At 41.2% G+C, this 12,202-nt stretch overlaps 1 protein-coding gene across 1 annotated transcript; it reads left to right on the top strand.

Annotated features, from left to right (window-relative positions):
* The first annotated feature begins 2,750 nt into the window (after positions 1-2,750).
* On the top strand, positions 2,751-6,897 carry twist3. The gene is made up of 2 exons (XM_035740495.2): positions 2,751-3,817; positions 5,767-6,897. The coding sequence occupies exon 1, from the start codon at positions 3,079-3,081 to the stop codon at positions 3,658-3,660; it is 582 nt and encodes a 193-aa protein (XP_035596388.1). The 5' UTR covers positions 2,751-3,078; the 3' UTR covers positions 3,661-3,817; positions 5,767-6,897.
* The last annotated feature ends 5,305 nt before the right edge of the window (positions 6,898-12,202 follow it).

Genomic DNA, 12,202 nt, shown 5'->3' with positions numbered 1-12,202 from the left:
TTTGAAAGAAAAGCACATTTTTTGTCCTTTAAAATAACATCAAATTGATCAGAAATACAGTGTAGACATTGTTAATGTTGTAAATGATTATTGTAGCAGAAAACTGCTGATTTTTTATGGAATATCTACATAGGCGTACAGAGGCCCATTATCAGCAACCATCACTCCTGTGTTCCAATGGCACGTTGTGCTAGCTAATCCAAGTTGATCATTTTCGCAGTTGGTCGCAGTTGTAAATGAGAACTTGTTCTCAACTGGCCTACCTGGTTAAATAAAGTTTAAATTCAAAATTCAAAAAATTCAAAAGGCTAATTGATCATTAGAAACCCTTTCGCAATTATGTTAGCACAGCTGAAAACTGTTGTTATGATTAAAGAAGCAATACAACTGGCCTTCTTTAGGCTAGTTGAGTAACTGGAGCATAAGCATTTGTGGGTTCGATTACAGTCTCAAAATGGCCAGAAACAAAGAAAATCCTTCTGAAACTCATCAGTCTATTCTTGTTTTGAGAAATGAAGGCTACTCCATACGAGAAATTGCCAATAAACTGAAGATCTCGTACACGCTGTGTACTACTCCCTTCACAGAACAGCACAAACTGGTTCTAACCAGAATAGAAAGAGTAGTGTGAGGCCCCGGTGCACAACTGAGCAAAAGGACAAGTACATTAGATTGTCTAGCCTGAGAAACAGACGCCTCACAAGTCCTCAACTGGCAGCTTCATTAAATAATACCCGTCAACAGTGAAGAGGCAACTCTGGGATGCTGGCCTTCTTGGCAGAGTTCCTCTGTCCAGTGTCTTGTGTTCTTTTTGCCCATCTTAATCTTTTCTTTTTATTGGCCAGTCTGAGATATGGCTTTTTCTTTGCAACTCTGCCTAGACCCTAACATATTTGCAAAAGGATTTTCTAATGATCAATTAGCCTTTTAAAATGATAAACTTGGATTCGTTTTTTAACACAACGTGCCATTGGAACAGAGGAGTGATGGTTGCTTATAATGGGCCTCTTTACGCCTATGTAGATATTCCATAAGAAAATCAGCCGTTTCCAACTACAATAGTAATTTACAACATTAAAAATGTCTACACTATATTTCTGATAAATTTGATGTTATTTTAAAGGAACGAAAATTAGCTTTTCTTTTAAAAACAAGAACCCAAACGTTTGAACGGTAGTGTATATGTACCGTATATATAGGATTGACCATCCAGGATATCAAAATGAAAACCATGTTTTGAGGCTATATAGTGTTTGTTTACATTTTCATTGTTTTACCCCAATGTTTGTAAACAATCTTATATTTGGTGTACTGGTGGGGTACGACAGTTGACGTTTATAAGTTCTATTTTTCAAGAATCAATGGGTATATATCATTATTGATGTCCAAAGATAAAGGATTCTAGCTTTAAAGGGAATGTTGCTTGTATTACTAGGCCTATACGCTGACCAGTGTTGGGTATTCATTCAGGTCAGTTTCCTGATTATACCAAGATAATTATTTTAAATCAACAGATCACCGATTCCCCCGACTTTACTGCCCATCTGGACCGGACAGTGGAAGTCTGGCATGTGTTTTATCTAGAACGTTTGGCATGTCCTTAATCTTGGTAGGTAAAACAGATGTAGGTGAATGTTGTTTGTGTACTGTAAGTATGTTGACATGAAGTCTCTTTCCGCAGGTCCACATTTCTTCAGAGAATAACCCACACCACATACTAAATGCACTCAAGTGATTCCACATATAAACATTGTACCCTAGTGCAACACAACCCAATGTCCCTGATGCATTCAGTGCACTTTTACATTGGAGGGCATTCATGGAACTGTTTTGGACTGAGGCCTATTCGAATCGAATCTCAAAAGTCAAGCAATAGATTTTGTTCTTGTGTTGTGGGTGTCTGCAATGTTTGAGAACTGAGTGATGGTGGTGGAACTGAAGGGTATGTTCATGTTCTGGCACAGAGGATGAAACAAATGTTTCCAGAGGCACCCCTTAGATTCAGAACCTCTCATTCTTTCCTTTACTTGAGCTAATTTTGCTATTAGACTTCACTGCTACTCTGGTATGCCAGTTTCCCCTTTAGCCTACCGCTCAGAAGACTGTGCCAGGTCTCCAGTAAAACAAAGTGAATCTGAACACACTGTCTCTGAGGCTTTTTCTGACTTACAAAACAATGGAACTGTGAAATTGAATGCAATGAAACTGTACAAAACGATTCAGTTCGATGAAAGGTTAAGATAATGACAGCATAGTTCTATTGTATCTATCTCTCTATAACTACTAAAGAGTGTTTTTTCTCTTCCTCATGCAAAGCCTCTAATTATTCTAAGAAACCTGGGCACACTAACAAGGTCTGTCCTGAGGAGTTATAGTACATCATGTGAGGAGAATATTGTCTAGGTCCTACTTTCAAAATCCAAAGGAATTGATGATGGTGTTGAGTTGTGGAGACTTTAAGAAGGGAAAAGGACGTATGGGGGAGGGGAGCTACTTGTTTTGGAAGAAATCTGGAACCTATAAACTTGGACAACTTATACGAAAAAGAACGGCAGAATATCCTCATCTGATTGGTCAACCCACGTGCCTTTGTCTCCGCCTCATCCCTTTACCCTTACCAATCACAAAACGCATTCTCTTCCTTTTATGCTTGGCCTGGCTGTGCCTTAGAACCCATCTGGACCAATCTGTGGAACAGATGGGTGGGAACTTACAAGTTCCATCCTCTTTCTTCTTTAAAAAGCCAGATGCAGGTTGGCTGCTGTCTTACATTGAGCTAGGATACTGGACGCAACTGCCGTTCTGAATGTAGCGAGCAGATTGTATTGTTAAATTGTTGTCATGTCTAGATGTAGGCAACATATGGATTTCCAATACTGAGAATTGATTATTTTTCCATTTGCTTTCTAGCATTTGCTAGCAGACCTGGCAGATCACTTCTGGTATTTCTATATACAGGCTTGCCATAGAACAGAGAAACTAAAGGAGGCATAGCCCATTAGAGGCCCTGAATGAGAGAACAGAGGAGTGGGATAGAACAGTGTAGGTGTAGAAACAGGGTTCGGTAGATAGACTGCCATGAGAGAGGATCCGTCAAGCTGTGGTGAATACCCTGAGGGAGGGGTGGTGTCCAGCGAGGAGGAGCCAGACTGTGCTCCAAACAAATGCCCTGTGGTGGTGGTAACACCAGGGGCTGGCGGGCGCAAAAGGGTCACCAGGAAAGACAACATTTCATCGCCAACAGAGGACAACAAGTCAACGACAGGAGGGCCTCCCAGTCTGATCCCATCAGGACCCAAGAGGCCTAAGAAGAGTCCCCAGCCCTCCCTGTCTCCTCTCCCCATCCCAGGCCAGCCCCTGGAGGACCCTCAGCACCAGCGGGTGGTCGCCAATGTACGGGAGCGCCAACGGACACAGTCCCTGAACGACGCCTTTGCCTCGCTTCGTAAGATCATCCCCACGCTGCCATCAGACAAGCTGAGCAAGATTCAGATCCTGAAGCTGGCCTCACGCTACATTGACTTCCTCTACCAAGTCCTGCAGAGTGATGAGATGGACGCCAAGCTGGCCAGCTGTAACTACCTAGCCCACGAGAGACTCAGCTATGCATTCTCAGTGTGGAGGATGGAGGGGGCCTGGTCCATGTCCGCTACCCACTAGCCCTCCCACTTACCTCTCTAACACCCTCTCGCCCTCCCCTCCTGCCCCCTCGCCCTCCCACAGCTGCGCCCTCCGGACCAAATCTCCCATGACCTCTGACCCCTGCTCTCTGACCCTCATCCTCACACCATCTCACTCCTCCACCACTCTACACCAGGTATGCACGATACATACCATTCATACTCAATAGTATCTTTCCAAAACAAAATGTCACTGTTTTATATTGCATGCAAAGAAGTAGTAATTCAACAGATCTGCTGAAGGTGATCAGAGATGAACCTGGTGTTTTAATATCGTATCAAATGCAATGCTGGACATTTGCCAGAATGAAACCTAATAACTAAGCCAAGTAAGTAAATCACAAGGGAGGATCATAGAACAGCACATCTTAGGTCCCCACAAATCTGTTTTTACATACAAGGTATACTGTAACTATTCTACAAGATCAGTTTGTCCTGAAAATTGATATACGATGGTAGCTAAATGTAGCCCATGATTATCATCATGATTATGGACCTAATAGGAGGCCATTGAGCTGTTATTTCATACATTTAGTAAGAAATAGTCTTTGAACGCTAACAAATCACACCATACACAATCTTACTTGTATTCTAGTTTCTATACATAGACAAATTGTATTTGGACAAGAAATCATAAAAATAATCATATACAACTTCTTAATAGACTTGATGTTTTAAAAAATATATATATATTTGTATATTTATGTGAAAGGCATATAATAATGAATTCCTCCAGAGAGAGAGAGAGAGAAAGAGTTTTACCCAACCAGCCATAACTCATTGTACCTCCGAGTCTCATTTTAGATAATAATAATAATATTAATCGGCCTTTGAAGCCAAATGATTGTGAAAAAAGTAACATTACAAGTTTCACTTTCCTACACCCAAACCAAGTCCCTTTTTTATTATTTTGGTAGTAAAACCTTCCTTTGAAAATCTTTCCTTTTATACGAAAATGAGATAGATCTTGACGAGGCTGAAAAGAATAACCTGGTTTTGAGAAACCATGCAGTAGTTAGCCATCAAAGGAGAAGTGAGGGCTGTCTACTGCACTCCCACAAACCACTAAGTTAAATGAAAGAGGTGCCATTGATTCTTCCAGCTCCACATCTCCATGGTAAAGATGGCTATCAGACACCTCATCAGTGGCTGTGCCTCCCTTCACCAGTTGCCACACATTTGCCATTTGAAACCACTGCTTTACCCACTTCACAAGAGGTACCGTTACCACGCTTCTAAGGGATGTCTTTTTCATACTACAGTCAGCACAGTGTGTTCATACAACCTAGCACACATTGACATGTTATTCGCTGTGACATTCTCAAACACTGTCCTCTAGAAATTGTGTTTGAGGTGAATGAAAGTGAAATGTCCTTTGACCCTTTCTTAAATACCAGGTGAAATGAATATAGGAGGAACAGGCGGTTAGATATGAGTGAAGCATTCTCAGTGTTTGTGTTTGTTGGGATGGCCGTTGTGTCTGCAAGCTGATTCTGAAGGAAGACATGAGTTGCTCCTTTGTCATTAGTGTCCTGTAGTATTCTCCAGCTAATGTCTTCTTAACCTTTCTCATGTTCTCCCTGCTATTCTATGGGGTTGCTTTGGAAGATGTGTGTGTGTGTGTGTGTGTGCCACATGAATACAGATTTGTATTCTGTCAGGGAGGCGTCAATGTTTATCCCTGTCTTTCATGGAGATCAAATATACATTGGTGTTTTAGCCTGCTTTGTTCTTGTTGCTGAACTTATTGCCACACTTTCGATTGGACGTTTATACTTATATTTATTGCGTTTACTTTTGCCTTTATATTCATGTTTATTGATATTATCCAGTTGCATTTAATCAAAATACCACATTTTACAAGGACATGGTCAACAAAACACACAGCCCTGACCTCCAGGGAAAATGGACGTAAACATTTTAATACTGAAGGGAGTTATGCCCATTACCAGTTTAACTGTTAAAGTGCAGAGATTTTATTAGGCATCATGAAATAAGAATGTGTTTTCTATAAAGCAAAAGGAAATAGCATATTTAGCATTATGTTTGAGCACTTACAGAATGTTTCTATCTTGTGTCTCCCCAGCATAGGACCAAGGCGATTGAGAAGCCTTCACGTTGGTCTGCAATCCCTTTGATTACTGGTTTGTACTTACACCTCTGGACCAACTAAATCACAGATCTCAGCCCTGCCCTCACTCTGGAGAGGTACTGTAGATACTCGGCTTCCTCGAGCGCACACCGAATCGTCAGGGCAACAATTTTGAGCTACTAGCAGGCCTGGAAGACAGACAACTATAGCATTTTATGACCTGGAAATTGCAACTTTGACTTAGAAACAGTTTTGTACACAAATGTAAGTCATGTGAATGTTCCTTTTCTAGTGTAAATGAATGTAGTCACAAACAATAGAACATTCTTGATTAAAAGGGAAGTTGCTGTAAAGAATGTATTTGTATTACAATTGTAGATATGTGGATAAAACATGCCTTGTGATTTTCTTGTCCATATAATAAAATGTGTCTCATCTTATAACCGGTCTCACCTTTAACCCTGTACTGCGACGACACCAGCATGGTCCACCATCAGCCTTCAATATTTGGAGATGGACGATGACACAATGGCATTTCTAAACACCAAATACATATGAAATACTTGGGACTATTATCCTTCTTTGTGTTTGTGTGTGAAATAACCTGGGATCTATCTACGAGTTACCCTGTCAGCCTTAATTAGTGCTCTAGAACATACGCCTCGTTAAGAAGTCTGCTCTGGCAGACTAAGGTATAATTGCACATAAAGCTGTTGTTCTTTTGGGGGAAAATAAGGCCTCTAAAATATTTATTGGTTGGAAAGAAATCTTGTGATATACCCAACCACAGAAGCACATGTGGATACATGCATTAATGGACCATGAGAGTGTACACTGTATATCAAACATGTCACACCTACACATGTGCACACACAACATTTTCAATTTTAATTAAGAGAAAATCAGTACAAAATAGACATTCTTTCTATACACACATAGGAAATATGGAGGAAACAAACAAGGTAAAATAAAAGTATGAACGTATGAAAAAAGATTCAAATGTCATTTTTTGTTATTCTAAACTTGTTAGTGAAGGCTACCAATACATGATTCAAGGCACATGTGTGATGCATTTTGGTCTTGAGTATCTATTTACAGTGACTTTAGCAAGTAGATCATGAAAAAGACAAAAAGTCGATCATAAAAAGGACAACATAAAAAGAAATGGTGAGGAGTGGCCCACTGGCAACTAAGACAAAATGAGTGTGGCCCATAGACCCCTGGAAAACTTTACAGGAGAGTTAATGTACAGTATTCAACACACTTTAACTCTAACAGAGTTAAACCCTTCATAGACAACAGATACCCACTGGTGCACTACGAGACAGTCACAACACAGTCACTGTAAGTTCTACGAGACAGTCACAACACAGTCACTGTCAGTTCTACGAGACAGTCACAACACAGTCACTGTCAGTTCTAAGAGACAGACACAACACAGTCACTGTCAGTTCTACGAGACAGTCACAACACAGTCACTGTCAGTTCTACGAGACAGTCACAACACAGTCACTGTCAGTTCTAAGAGACAGACACAACACAGTCACTGTCAGTTCTACGAGACAGTCACAACACAGTCACTGTCAGTTCTACGAGACAGTCACAACACAGTCACTGTCAGTTCTACGAGACAGTCACAACACAGTCACTGTCAGTTCTAAGAGACAGACACAACACAGTCACTGTCAGTTCTACGAGACAGTCACAACACAGTCACTGTCAGTTCTAAGAGACAGACACAACACAGTCACTGTCAGTTCTAAGAGACTGACAACACAGTCACTGTCAGTTCTAAGAGACAGACACAACACAGTCACTGTCAGTTCTACGAGACAGTCACAACACAGTCACTGTCAGTTCTAAGAGACAGACAACACAGTCACTGTCAGTTCTAAGAGACAGACAACACAGTCACTGTCAGTTCTAAGAGACAGACAACACAGAAACTGTCAGTTCTAAGAGACAGACAACACAGTCACTGTCAGTTCTAAGAGACAGACAACACAGTCACTGTCAGTTCTAAGAGACAGACAACACAGTCACTGTCAGTTCTAAGAGACAGACAACACAGTCACTGTCAGTTCTAAGAGACAGACAACACAGTCACTGTCAGTTCTAAGAGACAGACAACACAGTCACTGTCAGTTCTAAGAGACAGACAACACAGTCACTGTCAGTTCTAAGAGACAGACAACACAGTCACTGTCAGTACTAAGAGACAGACAACACAGTCACTGTCAGTTCTAAGAGACAGACAACACAGTCACTGTCAGTTCTACGAGACAGTCACAACACAGTCACTGTCAGTTCTAAGAGACAGTCTCAACACAGTCACTGTCAGTTCTAAGAGACAGACAACACAGTCACTGTCAGTTCTAAGAGACAGACAACACAGTCACTGTCAGTTCTAAGAGACAGACAACACAGTCACTGTCAGTTCTAAGAGACAGACAACACAGAAACTGTCAGTTCTAAGAGACAGACAACACAGTCACTGTCAGTTCTTAGAGACAGACAACACAGAAACCGTCAGTTCTAAGAGACAGACAACACAGTCACTGTCAGTTCTAAGAGACAGACAACACACAGTCACTGTCAGTTCTAAGAGACTGACAACACAGTCACTGTCAGTTCTAAGAGACAGACACCACACAGTCACTGTCAGTTCTAAGAGACAGACACAACACAGTCACTGTCAGTTCTAAGAGACAGACACAACACAGTCACTGTCAGTTCTAAGAGACAGACACAACACAGTCACTGTCAGTTCTAGGAGACAGACACAACACAGTCACTGTCAGTTCTAAGAGACTGACAACACAGTCACTGTCAGTTCTAAGAGACAGACACAACACAGTCACTGTCAGTTCTAAGAGACTGACAACACAGTCACTGTCAGTTCTAAGAGACAGACACAACACAGTCACTGTCAGTTCTAAGAGACAGACACAACACAGTCACTGTCAGTTCTAAGAGACTGACAACACAGTCACTGTCAGTTCTAAGAGACTGACAACACAGTCACTGTCAGTTCTAAGAGACAGACACAACACAGTCACTGTCAGTTCTAAGAGACAGACACAACACAGTCACTGTCAGTTCTAAGAGACAGACACAACACAGTCACTGTCAGTTCTAAGAGACTGACAACACAGTCACTGTCAGTTCTAAGAGACAGACAACACAGTCACTGTCAGTTCTAAGAGACAGACAACACAGTCACTGTCAGTTCTAAGAGACTGACAACACAGTCACTGTCAGTTCTAAGAGACTGACAACACAGTCACTGTCAGTTCTAAGAGACAGACAACACAGTCACAGTCACTGACACAACACAGTCACTGTCAGTTCTAAGAGACAGACAGACACAACACAGTCACTGTCAGTTCTAAGAGACAGACACAACACAGTCACTGTCAGTTCTACGAGACAGTCACAACACAGTCACTGTCAGTTCTAAGAGACAGTCACAACACAGTCACTGTCAGTTCTAAGAGACAGACACAACACAGTCACTGTCAGTTCTAAGAGACAGACACAACACAGTCACTGTCAGTTCTAAGAGACAGACACAACACAGTCACTGTCAGTTCTAAGAGACAGACACAACACAGTCACTGTCAGTTCTAAGAGACAGACACAACAAAGTCACTGTCAGTTCTAAGAGACAGACACAACACAGTCACTGTCAGTTCTAAGAGACAGACACAACACAGTCACTGTCAGTTCTAAGAGACAGACACAACACAGTCACTGTCAGTTCTAAGAGACAGACACAACACAGTCACTGTCAGTTCTAAGAGACAGACACAACACAGTCACTGTCAGTTCTAAGAGACAGACACAACACAGTCACTGTCAGTTCTAGGAGACAGACACAACACAGTCACTGTCAGTTCTAAGAGACTGACAACACAGTCACTGTCAGTTCTAAGAGACAGACAACACAGTCACTGTCAGTTCTAAGAGACAGACAACACAGTCACTGTCAGTTCTAAGAGACAGACAACACAGAAACTGTCAGTTCTAAGAGACAGACAACACAGTCACTGTCAGTTCTAAGAGACAGACACAACACAGTCACTGTCAGTTCTAAGAGACAGACACAACACAGTCACTGTCAGTTCTAAGAGACTGACAACACAGTCACTGTCAGTTCTAAGAGACAGACAACACAGTCACTGTCAGTTCTAAGAGACAGACAACACAGTCACTGTCAGTTCTAAGAGACAGACAACACAGTCACTGTCAGTTCTAAGAGACTGACAACACAGTCACTGTCAGTTCTAAGAGACTGACAACACAGTCACTGTCAGTTCTAAGAGACAGACACAACACAGTCACTGTCAGTTCTAAGAGACAGACACAACACAGTCACTGTCAGTTCTAAGAGACAGACACAACACAGTCACTGTCAGTTCTAAGAGACAGACACAACACAGTCACTGTCAGTTCTACGAGACAGTCACAACACAGTCAGTGTCAGTTCTACGAGACAGTCACAACACAGTCACTGTCAGTTCTAAGAGACAGACACAACACAGTCACTGTCAGTTCTAAGAGACAGACACAACACAGTCACTGTCAGTTCTAAGAGACAGACACAACACAGTCACTGTCAGTTCTAAGAGACAGACACAACACAGTCACTGTCAGTTCTAAGAGACAGACACAACACAGTCACTGTCAGTTCTAAGAGACAGACACAACACAGTCACTGTCAGTTCTAAGAGACAGACACAACACAGTCACTGTCAGTTCTAAGAGACAGACACAACACAGTCACTGTCAGTTCTAAGAGACTGACAACACAGTCACTGTCAGTTCTAAGAGACAGACAACACAGTCACTGTCAGTTCTAAGAGACAGACACAACACAGTCACTGTCAGTTCTAAGAGCGTTTGAATGATGGTGGCTGATTCTATTTAATTTTATAAGTCTTTGAGGCGACCTTATGGGCAAACATTGCCCAGAGTCTTGAAAACAAAACATATAGCTAATACAAAGAATAATGAACAATGAAAACTGGCAATAGTTATAACCTTCTTGCACATACATGGTCTCCTAGACACACATAGCTATCCACAGTGGTTGGTACAGAGTATAAGAGGAAAGGGCTAAAAGACTTGTTAGCATGGTTACCATTCTCTCTCTCTCAATGCCAACTAGGGGTGAGGATGCAGCTGAGGTTAGAGAAGAATGTCTCGTTAAGACAACATTGATGTGTATCACCAGTCGGAGCACCAGCACAGAGAGCATGTCCCTTTCAAAAGGCGCCTTGTAAATATTGTTTTAGACAGAAGTGGATGCTCTCTCTCTCTCTGTCACTCTCTTCGATTTTGTATAAAAAAACAACATGACTTCTTCAATATGGAACACACAATAATACGCAGTAATAGAGAGCGTATGATACATTTAAACATTCAGCCACACTCCAGAGGTATGGGGTCATATACAAAATCATATTGTGAATCTTGTGAAAACACATTTCATAAATATGTCTTCTGAATTTGATGGTGGACAGTTTCTTTTCATTCACCGAATAGCTTCCAACAATGAGCGCAATCTCAATGAAATGCCCATTAAGACAAACTACATAACATCTAGAATGAATGTAGAAAATGGAACTGTGGAAAGTGGAATGTGGTAAACATTTCAACTCACAACAAAAACTATCTACATTGGATGTCATTTCATGAACACACAAAATAGACTTGAGGAATTCTCACAAACTAGTTTCAGTTTGGAGCAGGTTTAGCGTGGATGTGTATAGGTACAGTACATCTGAAAATGAATAATCAGCATGATGTCAAGTACTGTATCATACATTTGAGTGGAGATGGACACTCTCCACAAGGTCTATAGGAGAAGTATACACCATCATAAAGCTACATCTCCATAGTGCTAACAGTAATAGTCTGTTGGATGGTCCATAAAGAAGGTTTTCACATAGAATAACACACCAAACCAACCGTATTCAGCTCTATTTGATATAACCAACCGTATTGAGCTCTACTTGATATAACCAACCGTATTGAGCTCTACTTGATATAACCAACCGTATTGAGCTCTACTTGATATAACCAACCGTATTGAGCTCTACTTGATATAACCAACCGTATTGAGCTCTACTTGATATAACCAACCGTATTGAGCTCTATTTGATATAACCAACCGTATTGAGCTCTACTTGTTATAACCAACCGTATTGAGCTCTACTTGATATAACCAACCGTATTGAGCTCTATTTGATATAACCAACCGTATTGAGCTCTACTTGATATAACCAACCGCATTGAGCTCTACTTTATATAACCAACCGTATTGAGCTCTACTATATATAACCAACCGTATTGAGCTCTACTTGATATAACCAGCCGTATTGAGCTCTACTTGATATAACCAACCGTATTGAGCTCTACTTGATAT

Source organism: Oncorhynchus keta, chromosome 28 (genome assembly GCF_023373465.1).
Source record: "Oncorhynchus keta strain PuntledgeMale-10-30-2019 chromosome 28, Oket_V2, whole genome shotgun sequence".
Taxonomy (NCBI): Eukaryota; Metazoa; Chordata; class Actinopteri; order Salmoniformes; family Salmonidae; genus Oncorhynchus; species Oncorhynchus keta.
This window is presented reverse-complemented; position numbering and strand designations above follow the sequence as displayed.